The following is a 21,290-nucleotide window of genomic DNA, read 5'->3' as shown; positions in this document are numbered from 1 at the left end:
AAGAGGTTTTCTTTAACTCTTTTGTCAAACTGTACCTCTTCTGAGTTATGCTGCTACTCACAAATATGTCTGTTACTTCAGCTTCTTAGCCAGAAGACTTGGTTCCCTTCATTTGTTCATGCACATGTATTTGCGCTTAATCTTTCTGATAAATTAGAATTTGTAGAAAATTGTAAGTTATCGTTATTACCATCTTTATACATCTTCTGGCTGTTCAGCTGTAAACTGGATTTTGTTACCAACAACAGGGAGTCACTGATAATTAAAAATTTTAAATTGCCTGTACCTTAGAACTAAAACTGGCATGCAGTCACATGCAGCTTGCACAGTATTTGTGTACTGTATGACCTGACCCATGTTCATACTGAATATCACTTATTCAAAGTGTATAGCTAGGTAGTACCACTGAATTGATAGTAATCGAATCTGGATTCAGTTAGCTCTGTTAGCAAAACATAATTTGCTTGCAGAAATACTAAATTTATGATAAGTCCATAAGCTTTGGAAAGAAGAGGTAAGCTATTGCTTTTGCACTTAGGTAACTTTTCTCTGAATTTCTGTGTCTTTCTGTTATCAAGAAAAGAGTAATTTCTGATAAAAAGTACAGTGAGCAACGCTTGGATGTCCTCTCTGCTTTGGTGTTGGCTGAGAACACCCTCAACGGGCCAAGTACAAAACAGAGGCGACTAATTGTTTCCCTTGCACTAAGTGTGGGAACACAGATGGTAAGTGCCATGATTGTTCCAGACCTTTACTTGTTTGGTGTAGTATGTTATAAAGAAATATAATCTTGTTTTGTCTGTCTTTTTTTCCCCCTTCATTTGTACAGAAAACTTTTAAAGATGAAGAACTCATTCCCCTTCAGTTAGTTCTGAAAAAACTAGACTTGATCAGTGAACTTACAGAGCGGTAAGCAGTGGCACATAATATATAGAAGGCAGCGTAGTGTCACTGGGGGAGCTGGATTTTCACTCCGCGAATTGCAAAATCTGGTAGCTGCATGCTGGTGGTGTGTTTTGCATGTATGGTAGACTAGGGGTGTGCAGAAGGAATTCCAGAGCGAAGCCTGAAGCTCACTGGTCTTTGGGCAAGTCATATTTTACCTGACTGTTGCCAATTAGGTAATCCACTTCTCTGATTGTTCAGAAATTCTGTCACTTTCTTGGATGACTTGGCTTTATGTTCAGCTAAAGTCTTCCTCTTAACCCAAACCCAAGAGTTAAGAGTTAATACCAGTCTGTTTGGGAGATCAGGCTGTTAGTTCACATGTGACACCATGTTTTACGGCTGCTGTAGTTTCAGTGGACACCCAAGTTACATGATGTTGGCCATGTGAAAGCCAGGTGAATATCTGGGTTCCATCCGTACTTTATGGAGAGAGACAAACACCTTCAGTGGATGACTCATGGGATAAATTCCTGGGATAAGTGTTGTACACAGGTTGTATCAGGAGAGGGCTGTTTCTCTTTTTTGACTTAACAGGACAAATCTAGAATATGACCTCTAGGCTACTAATTGCATGCAATAAGAAAGTAGTTATTTAGGATTTTGCTGTAATGTAAGGTTTAATTCTTTCAGAGACTGAGTAGACCTTTTTTCTAAAGCAGGTACCTTTTATGTATAAATAGCCTAGTGGAAAACAAGAAATAAAGAGTTCTTTTTATTAAAGAACTTTGTTTTGAAGGACAATGCATCTGGAACATTAAAGTAACCATGTAAAACTTAGGCTTGAAAAGCAGCTGTCTTTAGTTTAAACACACTAAAATAAATATCACTGTGTTAGAAGAATGGTTTCTTCCAATCTGTGTCTAATAAGTAATCTTGTATTCTAGAGTTCGAGCACAATGTGACTGTCGTTTCTTATACTGGCATCGAGCAGTCTTTCCAATCTATTTGGATGATGTGTATGAAAATGCAGTTGATTCTGCTAGACTGCATGTAAGTAATAATGTTAGCAACTTAGTTTAACAAGCCGCTGTAGTGGGAGGGATTCAGAGGATGAGAGGGTAAAGCTTAGACTGAAATTCTTAAGGAACAAGCTCAAAAAAAAAAAAAATTAAACCCAGGTAAGAATTACTACTGAGGCAGAAATCTCTCAATCTGGAGGATATATAAAAGCAATCTTTGTTCTAAATCTAATTAAAGTATATCTGTTAGATAGCTCTAAAAATCTCAGGTTGCTATTGTTAACTCTGGGTCTGTGTGTCTGTCTTTTTGTTCCTCTCTTCATTCATTCTAATTTGAAATGAACACCTTTTGCTAGACTTGAACATTAAAAGCCTTTGTTCCACATTGTGGTTACATACTTCTAAAGCATGTATCACTGTGTTCAGTGATGCTGTGTGGGATAGTTGTCCTGTAGCTTTTTCCACGCCCCCATCTCTCCTCCCCTCTTTGAAGGATCAAGTATTTGCTGCAGAAATGAATCATACTTTGGCATGCTAATCCTGATAAAAATCAATCATCTGTTCCAGTGTTGTGCATGCCATGGTCAGTTACAGTACTAAAATGAATATAGTGCAAATAATTTCAGATGAAATAGCTAATAATTATGACCTTCCAGTAAATGGATCTGAAGCACCTAAATACGTCAGATGAACACGTTAAGGACAGGAAACTTCAGTAGGGTTTATGAAGTCTATTTTTAATAAAAGTGGGAAGACTAGCAATTCTGATTTGTTTGTTAGCTTTGAATACTATTTGAGATACTGTTGATATGTCTGTCAATCTGTTCATTAAGCATAAGAGTTTCTTTTTCCAGTATATGTTTAGTGCACTACGGGATTGTGTACCTGCTATGATGCAGGCAAGACACTTAGAATCTTACGAGGTGCTTCTGGAATGCTATGACAAAGAAATCATGGAAGTGCTCAATGAGGTAATGTGTTGAGAATAGAAATTAAAGGCAATGCTATGCTTGGAATATCTTATAGGTCAGCATCTATTGTACCAAACCTGATATGATCTATAAAAATAGCAGAGACCTTTGAGGTTGGTGTGAAGTATTTTAATAAATAAGAAAGTGTTCACTTGATGATTTTGGTTATTTAAGACCTGTTGTTAATGGTATCTCTGTTGGCTGGGAACATGAAAATACTGCACTCTAATTACATAAATTGGCAAAACCTCAGTTACAGATTTGACTCTGCAGACAGGAGTGCCTTTTGTCACATTAGCTTCTGCTTGTATGAATGCCCAAAATAAGTACTCCTGTTCTTAGTATGTATGCATGGCTTTTAGTAGTGAAGGCTCTGTAAACATAGGTGGCCTCTTTAGTGAATTATTATCTAGAATTACAAGGGATGTTTGACAGAGAGAAAATGTGAATTCACATTTCCCAAGTCCTAGGTTTTAACCTTTGAACCACTCTTTTTTGTTTGACTAGTTCAAAACCAAACATTACATACTCTGCAGAAAGTCAGGCCAGATTGCTTATTGCAAGACTCTTCCTCACTGACTTGGGTCTTACTATTATCTGGATAGATAGCTCTTAGCCTGGTTCTCCTGAAGATGAGAAGTGAGAATACTTAAGTTTAAATTGTGTTAAACTCCTATGTGGAAGTTTTAACCATATGCAGAATGGCATTAGGTAGCTAAACCTTTACCTTTTTCTGAGCTGTGTAGCTTTCTCTTGCTATTGTATACTAGAACAAGACACAGGAAATAAATATCCTTCTAGTTCCCAAGTATTGATTCACTTTGACATGTATGGCCCTGCCAAAGCAAAGCTGTCTTCACTAGTTTAATTAGTCTTTTATGTATCTCTGGAGAGAGATATGTTCTGCTAACAGAGCATTGTAAGTGGACATGGAATGTGACTTTTTGGGTTTTTTTTACTTCCCTGAATAGCATTTGCTGGACAAATTATGTAAAGAGATAGAAAAGGACCTGCGCTTATCAGTTCATACACACCTAAAGCTTGATGACAGAAACCCCTTCAGAGTTGGTATGAAGGATCTAGCTCACTTCTTCTTTCTGAACCCAATACGTTTTTTCAATCGATTCATTGACATAAAAGGTGAGGAGTTATACATTTGCTTGATTCCATTACTTTCATCTTTGTTATGCTTTGGCTTAGTATATCTTTTCACTACTTTCCACGCTTCCCTAACTAAATAGGTAGTATTATTTTGGTTCATCTTTCTGTGTTTACAGCTTATGTAACTCACTATTTGGACAAGACCTTTTACAACTTAACAACTGTAGCTCTTCATGACTGGGCCACCTACAGTGAAATGAGAAACCTAGCAACTCAACGCTATGGTTTGAGTATGACTGAGGCACATCTTCCGAGCCAGACTCTGGAACAGGTACAGTGCCCACCAGATATGAATATCATTTGTTCCATTACACTGTCATAGTAGCTAGCTATTCAAAGGACTGAGTCGTTAAAATGAAAGTACCAAAGATTAGAGAACTCTTTGGAAAAAGTGACCTATAATTTCTGGTTAACTTCTGAGACAGGATCTTTATATACCTTTGGAGATAATACCAATATCAGTTAATTTCATGTTGGACTTGTATCATTCATTTTTTTTAACATAAGATTTACTAAAATGAAATTGGGTATACAAAGTCAGAGAATGTTTTCTTGAAAATTCAGTATCGGCAATTTGGCAAGCAATACATCTGGAACGACCTTTGAATGGTGGGTCTTCTCCCTGGTTTATTGCTTGCTTCTTAGCAGGTTCTGCTTAGTGATCATCAAGAGAAACTGTTTCACAGGCCGGACATTGAGGACTTTGGGACATCTATACTTAGCTTAGTAGGAGAGTGACTCAGTGTCTCCTAGAAACTGCTAAACATGGTTATATACAGAGTAGAGTTGTAGTTTCATCAAGTTAATGGTGAAGGCATTAACTGCTACAGGATCGGTGCAAAAGAAATAAAGTTGCATATTTCTGAAGAATTGCCTTCAAGAGTTTTAGTATCTTGGATATCTTTGGCAGTTGGCTTCATTCCCTCATCTGGGTTAGCACATTGGTGAAAGCTCTTAGAAATACAGCCTCTTTTTTTGTAACGTTCATGATGGCTGTGTCTTCCTATGTTGAAAGAGGGCATAGAACTAAAAACTCTAGCTGCTTTGCTTCTTGGTACGAAAGTGCTGTGGATTAGTTTCTATTTCTGGCTTTAGCTTTCTATTGGTAGTATTTGGCCATCACATTGTTATAAAGAATTAAGTAATTTCACAACATTGGTTTCATAACAGTCATTCTGGTATGAGCTTTACTTCAAGACAAAGACACCTCACACTCCATTCCCCCCAGCCCCAGAAAAATCCTGATAAAATCCTTGGCACAACTGGAAGTAGAGTGTGTAGATTAAATGGCATTCTCTCTCTGCACAGTGATACTAAAGGGACTCCTTCAAGCTTAACAATTGTAAAACATATATTGTAAATACAAAACTACAGTCTTCAAGACAGGTTGGGCAAAATGATATCAAAAAGTAGCTAGTTGCTTATGTCTCTGTAGAAATCTATGTGTCTATAGAAATTTCTAAGGCAAGATTCCATTTTCTGGAATCTAAGAACAGCCAAATCTTTTTTTTTTTTTTTTTTTTTTTTAATTGGGGTTTGTGGAATAGACTGGAGGATTCCTTACTTTCAGGGGAAGCTGGAAAAAACCCAGCAGAAGTGTAAATGTTAAAACGTGAGCTAAGCTGCTTTTTTCTCCTGTAAGAATTATCTTACAGACACTGAAGGAAAATTGTTAAAAGATTCTTCATTGTGCAACGCGAAAACATTGCTTTCTAAAATGCTTTCAACTACAGAAATAGTATTTGTGCACCTTAGTGGTTAGGCATGTCAGTAGTTTTTGAGAATTTTTTATCATAATAATTCTCAATAGATAATATTGTTTCAGGGTCTGGATGTTTTGGAAATCATGAGAAATATTCATGTTTTTGTATCCCGCTACCTCTACAATCTGAATAATCAGGTAAGGTACATCCCATGCTTTTTCCTGGATTTGGCTCTGATTTGAAGGGTTTGAGAAATGCAGAGTAGTATACATGTAAGAAAAACCCAAGCTGAACATACATAATAGCAAGCTGTAAAATAGCTATTGCTGCTCTAGAAAAACATCTTTGGGGATGCTGTAGATAGGTCTCAGAGAATGTTCTAAGCATATTTTGAGTACAGTGTGCCAGTAGCATCACTCCATGTCAAATATTCCAGTGAAGCTAGGAGAAGGCAGCAAGGATAATTGGGTGCTCTATAAGGACGTACTAAGTATATGATTTTCCAACTTGAAGAAAGGGTATCTGAAAATGGGTTATTAGAGAGATGAAGCAGTGAATGACATGGAGAACATGTACAGGGAACAAACCTTTGTGGTTTCTCACTATGTGAAAATGAGGAGCCCACTACAAAAATGAGCAGCTTCCTTCAAGAAAAGGAAGTACTTTTTCTCATAGCACATAATTCAGTAGTGGAACTCATTGCTATGGTATATAGTGGGGTCAAAAGTACAAAATAGGGAATGGGCTACCTAGGTTGATAATTTATCACAGAATCAGTTTTGGGTAAATAACCTCATTTTTCCCCTCCTGCCTTTCAGATCTTCATTGAAAGAACAAGTAATAACAAACACTTGAACACTATCAATATCCGACACATTGCTAATTCAATTCGAACTCACGGAACAGGAATAATGAACACAACAGTGAGTATCTTTTGGACTGCTGTTGGATTTTATTTTAATAGCGCACAAAAGCTTCCAAACTCTTGTATCTTCTAATGGTTTATTTGGTTGTGCAATTTTAATAATGCAATAATAATGTTCTCTGTGTGTATTAATAAAAAAAAATCAGTTCTTGGATGTGACACAAATCAATGTCGCAACCTCTTGAGATGTATGCCACTTCCAGTTGTTACATAAAAGTTAATGAGATCTGAAAACACATCAATAATGATATAGATGTTCTGGTGGGACTCTGGATTTCAGTAAAGATAAACAATACTTATCAAACTAGCATAGTGAAATTTCAATTTCTAAGCTGTCTGCATAAATTAGCATGCTCTAAGTTTCTCCTTATTGACACTTAGTAGACAGATACTTTTGCTGCAGTTAAAGCAAATCTTGAAGAAATGCAATGTTAATTTTTTTAAGTTCCTCTTGTAATTGTTAAGCTAATCCTCAGCTTTTCAGTCTGCAAAATAAAAGCTACAGATCTCTGATCATTTATTGGAAGGCTGCGACTTCTTACTGCCATGCTTTTAATGTCTGTAGTGTAGGTGGCCATTTTAACTAGCCGAAGGCATTTACCTCTTTGCAAGATAGATAAGGGCACTTTCTGTGGCATGCCTACTGCAGCAGGAAGTTATCACTGTGGTTCCCAAGTTGGTGCTTTCCAATCTGCTGCTCAACTTCTTTCTACCTCTTTGCTGTTTTCTTTTTCCCATTCTTCTGGCCCTATCAAAAAACCAAAAAAACCCCAAACTTGCTGAAATATTGAACCCACTGTCCAGTCACTATATAAAAGCAGCAATGATTAGAAAAGTAAGGTTTTCATGATTTCTTGCACTATTGGAAGTAACTTCCCTTGCGCTATTCTTCTGAGAATGGGGACATCAGTTACTCAAAAAAATGCTGTTACTTTATTTCCTGGTATTGTAGATTTAGTCACTTCTGACTGTGAGTAAAGTTATTTATGCAGACATGAGAAGTAATTGAGTTGCGTAGGGTGGGAGTGTGCTTCTGCCTTATGGGGAAGTGTTTTACAAAACTTTGAGGAAGTGAAAAGATGTGTCAGGAGATTATGCAGATTCCACAACTTGACTGAGGAAGTTGAGCTTGTCTGCCGTTTTCAGCTTCAAAATGTTTGTATTGCTTCAAAAGGACAGTTCCAGGATATTCCAAACACAAACTAATGGCTGTGTAGGGCAGGTCATCGAACTGAAATAGCTAACTTGTCCCTTGGTCCCCCTGCCCTTCCTGGAAGAGAGTAGGCCTTCCAGGAGAAGGGTTTTCCTTATTCTTTTAAACCAGTGAAATTGAAAAGATAAGTTGAGAATAAAAAATGGAAGTAAACTGAGTAGAAGTTTCCATATACATACAAGTGACTTGGTAATCTACTGAAGATGGGTTGCTAGATATGCTTGTTATTTTGCTAACTTTCTTGATCTGACTATTTTTTTTTTCTTCTAGGTAAATTTCACTTACCAGTTTTTGAGGAAAAAGTTTTATATTTTTAGCCAGTTCATGTATGATGAACATATTAAATCCAGACTTATCAAAGACATCAGATTCTTCAGGGAAGTCAAGGATCAAAATGATCACAAGGTATAATCATTTTTGAAGGATTGAGAGTAACTTGGCTAAAAGAAGTGCTACTTTCATGTGACTGAAGGTGCACCAAACTATAACATTCCTATTATTTAAATGTGCATCTTCAGACAAAGTGACAGCTTTTGTCCTAGCAAAATGTAGTGATATAAATGTCTGTATTCAGGATGGCTTTGTTTCATTCTGGCTGCTCTGTAAATATGAGGTTGGCTAAAATCATTCTCTTGGTTACCTGAAAACGATGATTTGATGGAGTCATAATCCATTGGAGGTTCTAAACTTCTGGTCCAAATCATGCTTAACAGTTGTTTTCTGTTTTGAATAATAAGGTTATTCAAACTGAATCCAAAATGATGTGAACGTGTAGCACTTATTCCAGTATGTCAAGATTTGGGGACTGGGGTGTCATCTTCCATGCTGGAAAACTGATTTCTCAAAAATGCAAGAGACAATGTATTTAGCAAAATAGACTGCCAGCTTCTTTGTATGTCAAGTGCTTATTTCTTTTACTTTCTTGTTCACAGTAACACTTCTGTTTCACTTCTCAGCCTGCAGAAGTGACTTAGCCAAATGACTTTTGTGAGCTAATATAGACAGGCAGGTGTATAATTTATAAAAAAAAAAAAAAAAATCAAGCTGTAGATGTGAGGTAGGAATACATTGCAAATATAATTGTATTGATATGATGAAAAAAAAATTTTTAAAGATAGGTAATTATTCTTACAAATTATTCTAAAATATTTTTCTAGTATCCATTTGAAAGAGCAGATAAATTCAACCGTGGCATCAGGAAACTTGGAATAACCCCGGATGGCCAGAGCTATCTTGACCAGTTCAGACAACTCATAAGTCAAATTGGTATGAAATGCTATCTAAGAAAATGTTATAAATGTTATTAAATGGAAGAGATCTTCATTGTCTAGTAACTGAACTTTTAGCTCAGGCTAAAACTAGATTTAACTCCAGTCAGATGGAAAGTACCTCACTTGTAGCCCATGTGAAATAAATACTCTCATCTAATCACACAGAAATGGCCCTTGCAAGTATAGCTACAGCTTGCATAGATCCCCATTTCCTTTTAAGTTCTTTTCTTTATGTTATGAACTGACTTTTATCCAGATTTTATTACACTCGTAGTAAAAAAAATTACTCTTAAGTTCATATATTTCAGAAAATGGCCATATATCCAGCTGAAGTAACTTTGAGTGAGGCATGACATTACAATGGCATTTTCAGCCACTGGTGCTGTAGATGTGCAGGACTGATCTGAACTTGCAAGTGTTTAATGTGCCCAGTGGAAAGAGTTTGTACTATTTGGCCCTTATGCTATCACAAAAGTGAACACAACCTTGCTAGATGATGCATTTGTGTTTTATTTCTCTACTTGGACTTTTGATATCAGGGTTCAATGTAACTTTTTAAATTTGGCTTTCAGAACAGTTTCTTTGCCAGAGCTATATGGCAACTTTAATTTACACTTCGGAGCTTATAGGAGTTATGAAGAGTGTGTATGTATTTAAGTAATTATAAATTACTTCCTTGTTTTTTCTTGTTTTTAAAGGCAACGCTATGGGTTATGTACGAATGATAAGATCTGGTGGACTTCACTGCTGTAGTAGTGCAATTAGGTACTTCCACAAATATTTAATTTTTCTGTTTGTTCCTTCTCATTCCTTTGCTCCCTATTCATGCTGATATTCCCTAGGTTCTTAATCATCCCCCATAAATTTTGAAAAGGTCTGGTTTTTTAGACCTTCATTGAAGCAGAATTATGAAAAACAGTGCTGGAATTCAGGACTGTACAATCATTCCATAAACCACTAAAAATCAAACAAATTCTATGGAAAAACTCTGCAAAAGAGTTAACAGAATGTACATGTAAGTCGTTAGGTGTTAAGTCAGTAATTCCTGACATTAATCACTTCAAGGGTGCATTAAGGAAAAATAATACAAGCCTTGAAGAACTTGGAAAAAACATTTCTTTGATACTTCTTTCTGTATAGATGATTGTGTTTATATAAGGTCATTAAAACATACTGACTTTTACATAGAAAGAAATACTTGGTTTTCTTGCAAATAATAGTAAGCTTACAGTTATCAAGGGCAGCAAGTGCTAGAGAGAGGAGATGGTAGCCTGTAAAAGCAGAAGTACAAATAATGTGATTGTAATAGTGCCTGGATAAGAATGGTATGGCAGATATGATATAACTTCAAGTAAGTAGTTTGAGCCCAGAAGACTAACTAAATTATAAATTATGGTAGATACTTCAGTGAACATAGTTGAGCAGAATCCTAACAAACAGTAAGTTTTCAGGTTTGTTCCTGATCTGGAAGATATTGTTAACTTTGAAGAGCTGGTGAAAGAAGAAGGACTCTCGGAAGAAACACAAAAAGCAGCAAGGTACCCTAACATCATGCTTTTGAGGTCTCGGGCAAGGAATGGGATGAGAGAGTTGTAATTTCAAAGTTATAAATGCAGTTATTAGTTGCATTTTTGTGTGTGTGTTAACAGTTCAACTGACTTTATACAAAAATGCTTGCTCTTCTTTAAAGCAGAGAAAGTAGAAGCAGTTGTTTTAAGAATGCGAAGTGACATTGGTACTAACAGACTGTTAGAACCAGGTTTCTTGATAAAATCCTTGTGACTTAAAGGCTAACAAACTACTCGCCACATGCCTGACGTCTCCTTTCAGAATGTTCGGGGCCTTAGGAAAAAAAGATGCAAGTATCCTATTGATAGACCTTTTTTGAGAAAATTAAACCAAGACACATGATTCAAGGTGGCTGTAGAGCTAGGGTGTAATCTTGGACACTCTGGTCTGAATACTGGATTGTGAGTGTAGCAAAAGGGTGGAGAGGGTTGTTACCCCAAGGGGTGAGTAAGCAAAGAAACTTCTAGCAGAAACCAGGTAACACATTGCTTATCCTTTGCAGGCAGTTGGACTCTGTCCTTGGTGACCTCGCGCGTAACTTTGCAGAAGGAACAGAGTACTTCAAAATGCTTGTGGATGTATTTGCTCCTGAGTTCCGCAGTCCAAAGAATATGCATTTGCGGAACTTCTATATAATTGTTCCCCCACTGGTTAGTATTTGTATTGTGGGTATCAGTACTTATTTAAAAAAAAAAAAAAGTATCAGATCAGGTTTGTGTTTACGTATTTTGTATTACGCTGTTGACTACCATACTCTACTTTCTTTCCTGATTATGAATGGGATTGTTTTGAGCATGGCTTTGTTGATAGTTGTCCAGAGCCATGTTTTTCTTTATTTACATCAATTCATGTATTAGCACTCAAAAGGTAACTTTAAAAACTACTTCTCCTGTTTGAATCAAATTTGGAGAAGCCAAGATGAAAAAGGAGGAATGGGAACATCAAGGATGAAGGGAGTTTAAAACCATGTTCTTTGGCTCTTGTGTGTGCACTTTCTGCATCACATTAGGTATCTTTAGGCTCTTTTAATGCCATGTTCTAATGCAGTAAAATGGGGGCCCTCTCTATTGCAATTGGACCTGCTTTTGCTAATAAGCTTTGTTTAGAAAGAGGCCAACTGAATTGGTGATGCACACGTGAGTGCAGCATTCTGGGCATTGGGAAGCAGTTCACTTGGAAGGCCTAAACAATCTTAACAGATTCATGTGTAACATCCCATTTTAGAAACTAATTTTGGAATGTCAATGAGCTGTGAACTTAAGAGTGTGAGAGGACAGGTATGTCATGGTGATAGAAGTGAGGGAAAGTAAAGGCTCATGACAAATATTTTGTTCTTTTTTTTTTCTTCCCTTTTGTGGAGTTTTTTCTGACAAATACAGTTTCAGGAATATACCCCCCATTTTGGTTTTAAAAGGGCATTTCAGTGTAGCTAACTTTGAAACTGTCATAGGGTTTTGAGAAGTTGTTAATGTACACATGTTCCCGTGTCTCAAGTGGTTATTGTATACACATACCCATCGCTCGATATGACTACCTAGATGTATTGTTCAACATCATCATAAATGTAAGACTATTGAAATATTTTTACTGTATTCTAAATAGAGTGAAGTAACATACTCTAGCTTTAAAACACTAATATCTTTAAGCTTTCCAGAACCTGGGCTATTTTAATTATCCTTTACTTGTTTACATGTTTACCTGTAGTAATCACCAAGAGAATGCGAAGTAATAGTCTAATGAGAACAGTGAAGATGTACCTTTGGCTTTTTTACTTATGCATATGCAAATGTTTTCCAAAGCTTAGCTTATTTTCTTCCCAAAAAATCTAGAAAAGGGACAAGTTTTCATGCAAAAATGCCTAATGCAGGGAGACATGATTAGCATAGTTTTGGGTGTGGAATTATAAGTAGCAGCATGTATGCAAATACCTTTTAAAACTTGTGAGTCTCTCTTGATGATTCCAAGACAGCTTTTCACTCTTTCAGACCCTCAATTTTGTAGAGCATTCGATCAGTTGCAAGGAGAAATTGAATAAGAAGAACAAAAGTGGAGCAGCTTTCACTGATGATGGGTTTGCCATGGGTAAGTTTCAGCACATTGACTAGCCTTTGGGTAAGCCAACACAATGGATATTTGCAGGAAAAGTTTTGTTTATGTTTTGTGTGTTCCCATAGTTAAAAATTCCATAATTTAAATTTGGGTTGTCTTGGCTTCAGCACAGTGGATTTGTGGGCTATTGTGTTCAGAATCTCCTAAGCATGGAATAGCTGAGATGGGAGCAGACAGTTTTGTTGTGTGTTGGTGCTCCCCAATTTCTTTCAAAGCTTGCAGATCTCAGCAGATGAGAAGGTGTGCAAGTCTTTGGATAAGTTGCGAGGTTTTAAAAAATGGAAGCTTGTTCTTTGTTATGACTTTTTTCCTGTTAGATTTAATTGTAAATTAATTGCAATTTAAATTTTCTATGTGTGGGAATTATCAGTTTAGGCTGATCCATTAAAGACATTCACAAAACATTTTACAGATTGCATGTTGACTTTGGTACATGTTTTGTTAATGGCTATAGGTGTGGCTTACATTCTGAAGCTTTTGGATCAGTACCAGGAGTTTGATTCTCTGCATTGGTTCCAGTCTGTTAGAGAGAAGTATGTGAAGGAAATAAGAGCAGTAGCTAAGCAACAGAATGTGCAGTCCACTAATCAAGATGAAAAACTACTACAAACTATGAACCTTACACACAAGCGACTGGAAGTTTGTTTACAGGTATAGCATGGGTCTAGTTATCTGTTCTGTATTGAGTTCTGCACTTACCCATCACAATTCAGGTATCTGTTTTCTGACGGAGCTTATCAAGAGCAAAAACCACAGAGCATTGTCTACAGCAGCAATGCAAAAAGAGTATAAAGACTTGAGATGTGTGATCCGAAGGGGATGTTGTTAAGTGTTTGTTATATTTGAGTGAGGCAGGAGCTTGACCTGGTTGATTGGAAGTCTTTGTCCCATGGAGTTTGAAATCTAATGCAGCTAAAACCTAAATGGTTAAATAGGAGAGAATAACATTTTGGTTAAATTTCTCATAACAAAGATTTTACATAACACTGTGAAAGATGCATTTGAATTTTGAAGCATAGCAGTTCAGGTTTCATTGGTGGTGTAAATGCTTTCTCTCTCTCCCTGCTCTTGATTTGAGGAGGCTATGGGACAAATCTGTAGTTGGCTATTTATTAATAGCCCATGATTATATTCTGGGAAAGCATATCTGTTGTTGAAATAGATAAAGCTCTGTATGTCCTCATAACTCCCATGAGTGTGCACTGTGTTTGCTCCTCTGTTAGAAAAAAAAACCCTCACATCACTGAACCTCGTTCAGAAACTGATCAAGCTTGTGGTCACTTAAATTATTGGCTTGCATGATTTTCCATGGGCAAGTTGCTCCAAATTCTCACTGCTGCTACAAACCTCATTTTCAGCCTCAGTAGATTAGCGACAGATTTATTGCACTGATGCTGCTTTACTTAAATTACCCTTTAAAGTTTTTGGCTGATGTTTGCTTTGTAAAATGCATGTGAACAAGATATGAATGGAGGAAGATTTTTTCAAAAGCATTTAAGTGATTTAGATACTGAAATGTAGTTGCCTTTTAGATGCTTCTGAAAGATCCCGTTTATATCTGTCTACAAATTTATTCTTGTGAAACACTGATGCTCCTTTTCTGTATCTTTTCCCTTAGGAATTTGAACTCCTTTATTTCTCATTAAGTAGCGCAAGAATTTTTTTCAGAGCAGATAAAACTGCAGCAGAAGAAAACCAGGAAAAGAAAGAAAAAGAAGGTGGGTGAATGCTATACGTAGAACATTTTGGCTCATGAGAGGGTGTGCCTTAGTAGGCAAAGGTGTTTTTTTCTTTTTTCCATAGCTGCTTTCTTGCTAGTGGGTTGATTTCAGTATTCCAGAAAGAGTTTTATGAGGTCAAAGGTGATTGAGGAGTCCAGAACAGCTCACAGAGGCCTTCTTTGGAATGGGTGAATTTCAAACTGGGCTTCAGGGGGACAGGGGGATGGACCAAAAAAGTCAACCAACCCCCAAAAATCTGGGACGGGGAGAATTGCATACTTGCAGTAATATTAAATTCAGTAACTTCAGCATCATACTTGCCCTCTCAATTACCAGTTTTGACAATGATGGCCTCTTCTGCACAACCTTAGCTGGTGTGAAATAAACTGGTGGTTTTCACCTGTTGTTTACCAGCTGTTTTTCAACTTATGTAGGCAGACGATGCAGATACTACAGGTGACTTTCAGATGTTTATGATATGTTTTGGTCTACTATTGAATTATATTCAAAGGGTAGGATCTTAATTTGTGGTATGGTCTCTTGACTAGGTAACATGGGTATTTTGTGCTTTATATTCATGCTTATATATTCTCCCTCATGAATTCTGGAAGATTCTCTTGGGTATGGGAAAGTTCTTTTCAAAGAAATGAGAGTGCTCCCAAGGATTAAGATACAGAAGTGCAGTTCAGTCAGAAGTTACTTAAACTCAGGTAGCAGTATATTAACAATGGAATTGGTAAATAATTTTCCACTGTGGTTCTGACAAAGGCACAAGCGACCTGTGAGATTACAGTCATTGGAGCCAAAGATCAGTTTTCTTCTGCACTAGGAACACAGTTCTAGGAGAGCATTCTGCAGAACATCAGTTACTTAATTATATTTTAGGTTAAATAATCACTGTTGTGATATGTGTTCAGTTCCCTGAACAATGTGTTTTGTGGTGAGAAAAGCTTGAAATGCATACCAGAGTGAAAGGTTTTGAACGTGGTAGTATCTCTGCCTTCTACTGTAATATTTGGACTTGGACTCTGCAAAATGTGTTAGCGTGTATATGTAATCTTTACACGAGTTCTACTGATTGAAGAAACCTTTCGCCCCAAATACAGATTTTGTCATAGGGCCAGGACCCTTTGTGCTGGAAGGTCAGTTTGCATATGCTGACCACGGTATAATGTATCAAGTGTGTTATGACATCAGCATAATACATATGCTAACACTTTTGGTTTTACTGCCCTGAATAAAATATTAAACATGATCCATGTCTTTATTTTTGTAGAAGAATCTGTTAAAGCAAGCAATGGAGATCTGGCCAACTCTACGCCTGCAGATCCTGTTGTGAAATGATATGGCTGGTACGGGTGATGATTACATACTCAAATAATTCATGTTCTTGTCATTACCAGTAACACTCTGTAGGGGTAAAAGCTCTAGATTTACTTGCTCTGTTAAACCCAACAGAAAATGTACAGTAGTATGCTAGCATCCAGTGAGGCTAGGTCAGTGTTTGTCTATATTTCCTGTAGAAACTCCTATTTTTCAGGAGTCTGCATTATTTACAGCACTTTCTTTAGATTGAAAATAATTATCTAAAATGTTGACCTTGGAGGTAGTTATTTTAAAGTACAGATGTGCAGATGAAAAAAAATGTTACTAATTTTTAGATGCATTCTTGCATCTCTAACATGGCATTAAGAAAAAAAGACTCATAGGCCATTGGTCTAAGATTTGAACTGTTGCACCTCTTCAACCAGAAAAAAGTGAATCAAGATATTGTGTGTATCTGTTGTCCAAAAAAGTAATTCAGACTTGTTTTTACGCAGTCCTGTTGTATTTAATGCAGTCACAGATTACACTGGAGGTATAACAGTGTATGTTGTGAGTGTATGTTCAAGCTATTACACAAAATGGAAATCGTTATTAATGTTTTATTCCACGAACCCTTATTATTCCTATAGATATTATTTGCGCTGTGGGAACTTGGGATCCTGTCAGGCATTTATTTTCCCCTGCTGTTTTTTCCCCCCATATCAGAGAATGGGAAAACCAGAAGAGTTAACATAATAAATTACTTCTCATTTCATACCGAAGGTCTGATTTGCATCTACAGAAGTAAGGAAATCCACAGCCAAGACAGAACCACAATCAGCTCTTCCTTTTATGACCAGACACTGTGTGATGGGTGTCTGTAACTATTAAGTGATCTTACACTTCATGAATATGTTGTGCCTAATTGCAAGTTTCAGCCTCAATTCTGTATTTCCTAGCCTTTGTAGGTCTGTTGTACCGTCTGTGTTGTTCATACAGTCTTACATGCCTGATTATTAACAGTAATTGCACTGCAGGCTTCAGAAGCTGCTGAACACTGTGAGAACTCTGTATAAATACAACATCTGTTAATGCCTGCAAGTAGAGGTTCTAGATTGTGCAAGAGTTACTCAGATTTCTAACTTAAGTAGCTAGACTTGGCTTAAAAGTAAACACCACTTTCATTAAAAGATATAGTTGTGTTTAATCTCCCAGAACATAAAACACTTGTAGGACTTACTAACTAGAATAAACTATTCCAGTCAGTCCAACTGAGAATTACTTTTTGGGGGTTTTTTTTGGCACTCTTAGCTATATTTTTAGACTGTACTTGCCAGCTTCTTTCATCTCTTCTAATTATAAAAAAGACAATGTTTTAATGGTTCAAATTGTTCCACCCACCCTTGGGTCGCTGGTTAAGACAACTCCTGACCTACTTCTGCTTTGCCCTTTCCTGCCAGTCACTTCAACATTCAGAAAGCTAGGACAAATGTTTTGTTGCAGCTGGAAAGACCAGACTGGTATGAAAGTCCTTTCGTTGGTTCTGAAAACATGACACAGAAGCTTCATGGACTGTTTAAATCAGCTGGGCTCATTAAAGTTTTTATTTTTAATTCATTGCAACTGCAGAGACTGCCCTAAAGAATGCTGCATTACTTGATTTGTATTTTTGCTTTTTTATTTTGATACAGTTTGGGTTTTTTTTGTAATTTGTGTACACTTCCTTTTTTGACCAAGTTGTGCTGGCACTGAACACTCAGTAGCACCGCTGAGATCAGCATTCTTGCTGCTGCTGCTAATTTCCATGCTGTTGCACTTGCAGTGTACGTATTTCCATATTATCTCATCTGAAGTCACGTAAATCCTTGGCTTGGAGTGGCCAAGAACCACGTTTCCTTCTTCCCCAGCAACTGCAGAATCACGTGTAGATGGTGTTCCGTTTCCCCCAGGATGGACTTGCTCGGTAGCTACGTACAGCCAAGGCATGACCTGTGCTCTAGTAAAATCTGCACTTGTATTTTCCCTTCTGTTTTTTTTGGAAAGACACTATCTTGGATAGGTAATACTTTGCAGCTGATCATAAATTGAACTGCGCATTTTCTTAATGTATGGTGGTTAACAAATTCCTGTGGTTCTGGTGATGGGAAGTCTACAGGAAAGATATAAACCTGTTTTTATAGAACCCTGTTTAATCTGGGAGACCTGAATGTATACTTTGTGGGAAAAATATACACATGTACACAAATATGTACAGTGATAACAGCTATTCTTGCTAAAATACAGGATTGTAGTTTATATTTCCTTCTCTTTGTCATGTAGCAGCATATACATGCAGAAAACTTTTCTCATCTGACATAGAAGGCGGGTTCTGGATTTGGATGTCACACACGCCTCAGTGATAGTCACATTAAATCCTTTTTTCCCCCCACAAGGATCTGCAAGAGGTGCAAAATTCTTGCTGTGGTGCTACTACTATTTTCATTGCTTTTGCCCTTCTATTTCGATTATAGGAACACCATGGACCCTAATGGGTTTTTCTGGAGATGAGATGATAGAGCTAAAACAAAAAATCCCCCAAACTAAACCGACCATGCTCACTCAAAATTCCCAGAGGTGATAAAAGGAAAGTGAGGATGAGGAGTTTGCTGCAGGGACAGAAAACAGATCTCTTGTTTATTTTCCTTCAAGACAGGGGCAGGACAGGCTGAAGGCCAGTCTCTCTCCCTGAGAAGGCAGCTGTCACCATTGCCCTTGCGTGTCCAGCCTTGTGACGAGGCTGTCACACGTGGAAGCAGTAGCAGCTGCTCTCCCAGAGGTCTTGCAGCCTGCTTCTGCCATGGTGCTGTGCCCGTGGAGGCAGGGGCTGCCCTGCCCTTCCTCTGTGCAGCATCGGGGTTAGGGGGAGCAGAGCGCAGCTGAGCCTGACTGGTGTAAGCGATGGCCCCAGCAGCACCCAACTGGTCTGTGCTTGACTGGGGAATGAAGGGCTGGTGCTGAAGGGCAGGTTCTGGAAGTCCTAATGTGGTGTGTAATCAGAAGTAAATTTGAGTTTTCATCTGATGTCCATCAACAACAGCTGTTTTCAGCTTCTCAGGTACAAAGGACCAAATGTAACACTTAATGTTTCCTAACTCATTGTACAAAAGGGTATTTTGTTACCTCGGTCTCTTTGGTTTGTGAGTAGAGAACATTATGTACATAAACCTGTGTTAATAAATGCAGTTTTGAGAACCTTATTCTTACTGTCTTCAGTAACATCAGTTTACCAGGTGTTCATTTTTTTTGATAAGACAACTTCAACTTTTATTTATGAAGAAGTTTTTGTGTCAGTTTACTAACAGTTTTCTTCCATGGTTCTTTTAAACATTCAATAACCAGCTAAACTGAATTTATTCCATGTCAAACACTTGCGAACGGGGATCTTTCAGGTGCTGTAGCACAGATTCTGCTTACAGAAAATCTAGTTTCCTAGTAAGTGATTGAGAAGAGTTAAATTACAAGTTTGAGGAATTTCAGCCACACTTGTTCAAAGTACCTTGCCTTGATTAATACAAACTATGCCACAGATTATAGCCCCCCCCAACTACTGTTTATATTGTTTATTTTTGTTTGTTCTTGCAAAGTATAGTTTCATGTTTTCAGGTTAAACTGGAGGGGGAAAAAATCTAAACTTATTAGCCAAATATAGCTAGTGTCTCATTTTAGGAGGGTACTATGAGACTAGTCAATACATTGTAGACTTATAATCTAGCTTTTTATTGCTCAGTTTCTTAAAACCAAAGATTGCTGGTAGTTTCAGCTGTTGCATGTCACCATAATGTTAAAAATACAAAGAATTCTTATTACAAAAGTACTTATTTGTCCTACAATTATCATCTCTGGCAACTTAACTTTTAAGAAACCTAACCATATAAAAACTGCACAGGACTAACATGCCACATTTGTTGACTACTTCTGATGTTTGCATGTCAGTGGTATTTAGAATAATAAATCAAGGGGTACATTATGTCCATTATTTAATTACAGAACATGTGACTGCGGTCCCCATGAAGGTACGAGTAGGCACTTAGATTTGTTTTGTAAGCTTATTCTAGATGCAATATAAAAATAGATTATATTAATAGGAAAAATTTAGTGTTTAACAAATTGTTTTGTAAATAGGCTAGCACAAAAGATAAATCTTGTTACACTTAAAACTAGACTAAAAATAACTTCATCTGAAAATAAAGTAAATAGTGCATTTTTAACCTTCATTCAGATGCACATAATCATGCAAACTATGAAAACTGACTACGGCAGGAAATTTGAGGCCTGATATTTGTTAAAGGAGCTGCCAGCTTACAGCTTGCACTAATGTCAGTGGAATTGTAGCCTGCTGGCCATGTAAATCTGAAGAAGTGAGATTAACCCTTTGTGGCTGAGAGCTGTGCTGTCCTAACTACCAGCAGCAAGGGGCTAATGCTGAAGCATTCCCGGAGATTGTCAGCTTCCCAGACAGACCTACGCCTGACAGTCACAAATGCAAAAAGCCTCAAAGGTCAAGCCCTGCTGTTGTTCCATTGTACAGCCAGAGGAAGCTCCACTGGAAGGACACCACGCTCTCCCTAGCAGGAGGACAGAAGCTGGCCTCGTGTGCACGCAGATGACTGAAAACCAGAGATTCTTGCAAAACAGCTCCCTGCTTTTCCTGCTCCCATATGGGCTGCAGGAAACGACAGGAGCTTTTTATGCTTCTGACTCCTCCCCTTCTTCATGTATGGTTCCATCCTCTTCTGACTGATCGTTCAGAAGCATGAACTTTCCATCGTTTGTTAATGGCACAGACTTCATTAGCTGAGCTAATGCTTCTGGGTCCTGAAGAAAAACAAACGAGAGTTCAGCAGGCAGCAACAATCTTGGAAGAGCACACTGTTTTCCCAGTACTTCTTGTTAAGGCTTTGCAATGTTTTTTTTTTTTTTTTAATTTTTTTTTTTTAATGACAATCTTTAGTCTAAAGGTTTGAAACATAAATAATCCCTTTTGGTGCAGTAAAACCAACCCTTAGGTATATAAGAAAAAAAAAAGTAATTAATTTTGAGCCTTTATTTTGCTGTTCTTATCTGGTATTGATAAAATTACTGAAAAACAAGGAGAAAAATAACTGTGTAAATAAATTATTTATTATACCTGTGCTTATTGCCTGCAACTAAAAGCTCATTCCCCCAACTTGTTCTGAAATCTTAGCAGCAACAATATAGAACATATATTAACGTATCTGTATAAAGATGTGATACTGATAAACTTTGCCATTCGTTTTAAGTAGAAAAACACTGTGTGTTTTTCATCCCTAAGGGAGGAAGGAATATGAGTTTCTAAAAGTGAAACAGCCATGTGTGTAACTTACACATCATCCCAAAGAGTTTGTTTGGGTTTTTTTTAAAACTTTGCTCACAGC

At 37.3% G+C, this 21,290-nt stretch overlaps 2 protein-coding genes across 8 annotated transcripts in view; one reads left to right on the top strand and one right to left on the bottom strand.

Moving 5' to 3' along the window:
- Positions 1 to 19,091, top strand: part of WASHC4 (WASH complex subunit 4) — a 42,634-nt gene extending 23,543 nt beyond the window's left edge. For 3 of the 5 annotated variants that reach the window (XM_030041514.2, XM_030041511.2, XM_030041515.1), the window contains 17 exons: positions 579 to 725; positions 830 to 909; positions 1,833 to 1,938; positions 2,762 to 2,878; positions 3,850 to 4,018; positions 4,156 to 4,310; positions 5,865 to 5,939; positions 6,561 to 6,665; positions 8,151 to 8,285; positions 9,038 to 9,146; positions 9,850 to 9,916; positions 10,603 to 10,689; positions 11,223 to 11,370; positions 12,706 to 12,802; positions 13,284 to 13,480; positions 14,448 to 14,547; positions 15,827 to 19,091. In XM_030041514.2, coding sequence (XP_029897374.1) covers positions 579 to 725; positions 830 to 909; positions 1,833 to 1,938; positions 2,762 to 2,878; positions 3,850 to 4,018; positions 4,156 to 4,310; positions 5,865 to 5,939; positions 6,561 to 6,665; positions 8,151 to 8,285; positions 9,038 to 9,146; positions 9,850 to 9,916; positions 10,603 to 10,689; positions 11,223 to 11,370; positions 12,706 to 12,802; positions 13,284 to 13,480; positions 14,448 to 14,547; positions 15,827 to 15,894 — 1,962 coding nt within the window. In that variant the 3' untranslated portion in view covers positions 15,895 to 19,091. The remainder of the gene's footprint in view (positions 1 to 578; positions 726 to 829; positions 910 to 1,832; positions 1,939 to 2,761; positions 2,879 to 3,849; positions 4,019 to 4,155; positions 4,311 to 5,864; positions 5,940 to 6,560; positions 6,666 to 8,150; positions 8,286 to 9,037; positions 9,147 to 9,849; positions 9,917 to 10,602; positions 10,690 to 11,222; positions 11,371 to 12,705; positions 12,803 to 13,283; positions 13,481 to 14,447; positions 14,548 to 15,826) is intronic. The other 2 variants (XM_030041512.2, XM_030041513.2) reach the window with 2 other exon arrangements.
- A 499-nt stretch (positions 19,092 to 19,590) lies between these two features.
- APPL2 (adaptor protein, phosphotyrosine interacting with PH domain and leucine zipper 2) overlaps positions 19,591 to 21,290 on the bottom strand; it is a 39,904-nt gene continuing 38,204 nt past the window's right edge. For all 3 annotated transcript variants that reach the window (XM_041118228.1, XM_041118229.1, XM_030041516.2), the window contains one exon: positions 19,591 to 20,709. In XM_041118228.1, coding sequence (XP_040974162.1) covers positions 20,581 to 20,709 — 129 coding nt within the window. In that variant the 3' untranslated portion in view covers positions 19,591 to 20,580. The remainder of the gene's footprint in view (positions 20,710 to 21,290) is intronic.

The sequence above is a fragment of the Aquila chrysaetos genome, chromosome 17 (genome assembly GCF_900496995.4).
Source record: "Aquila chrysaetos chrysaetos chromosome 17, bAquChr1.4, whole genome shotgun sequence".
Taxonomy (NCBI): Eukaryota; Metazoa; Chordata; class Aves; order Accipitriformes; family Accipitridae; genus Aquila; species Aquila chrysaetos.
The sequence above is the reverse complement of the archived record's forward strand: the minus strand, read 5'-3'. Positions and strand labels throughout refer to the sequence as shown.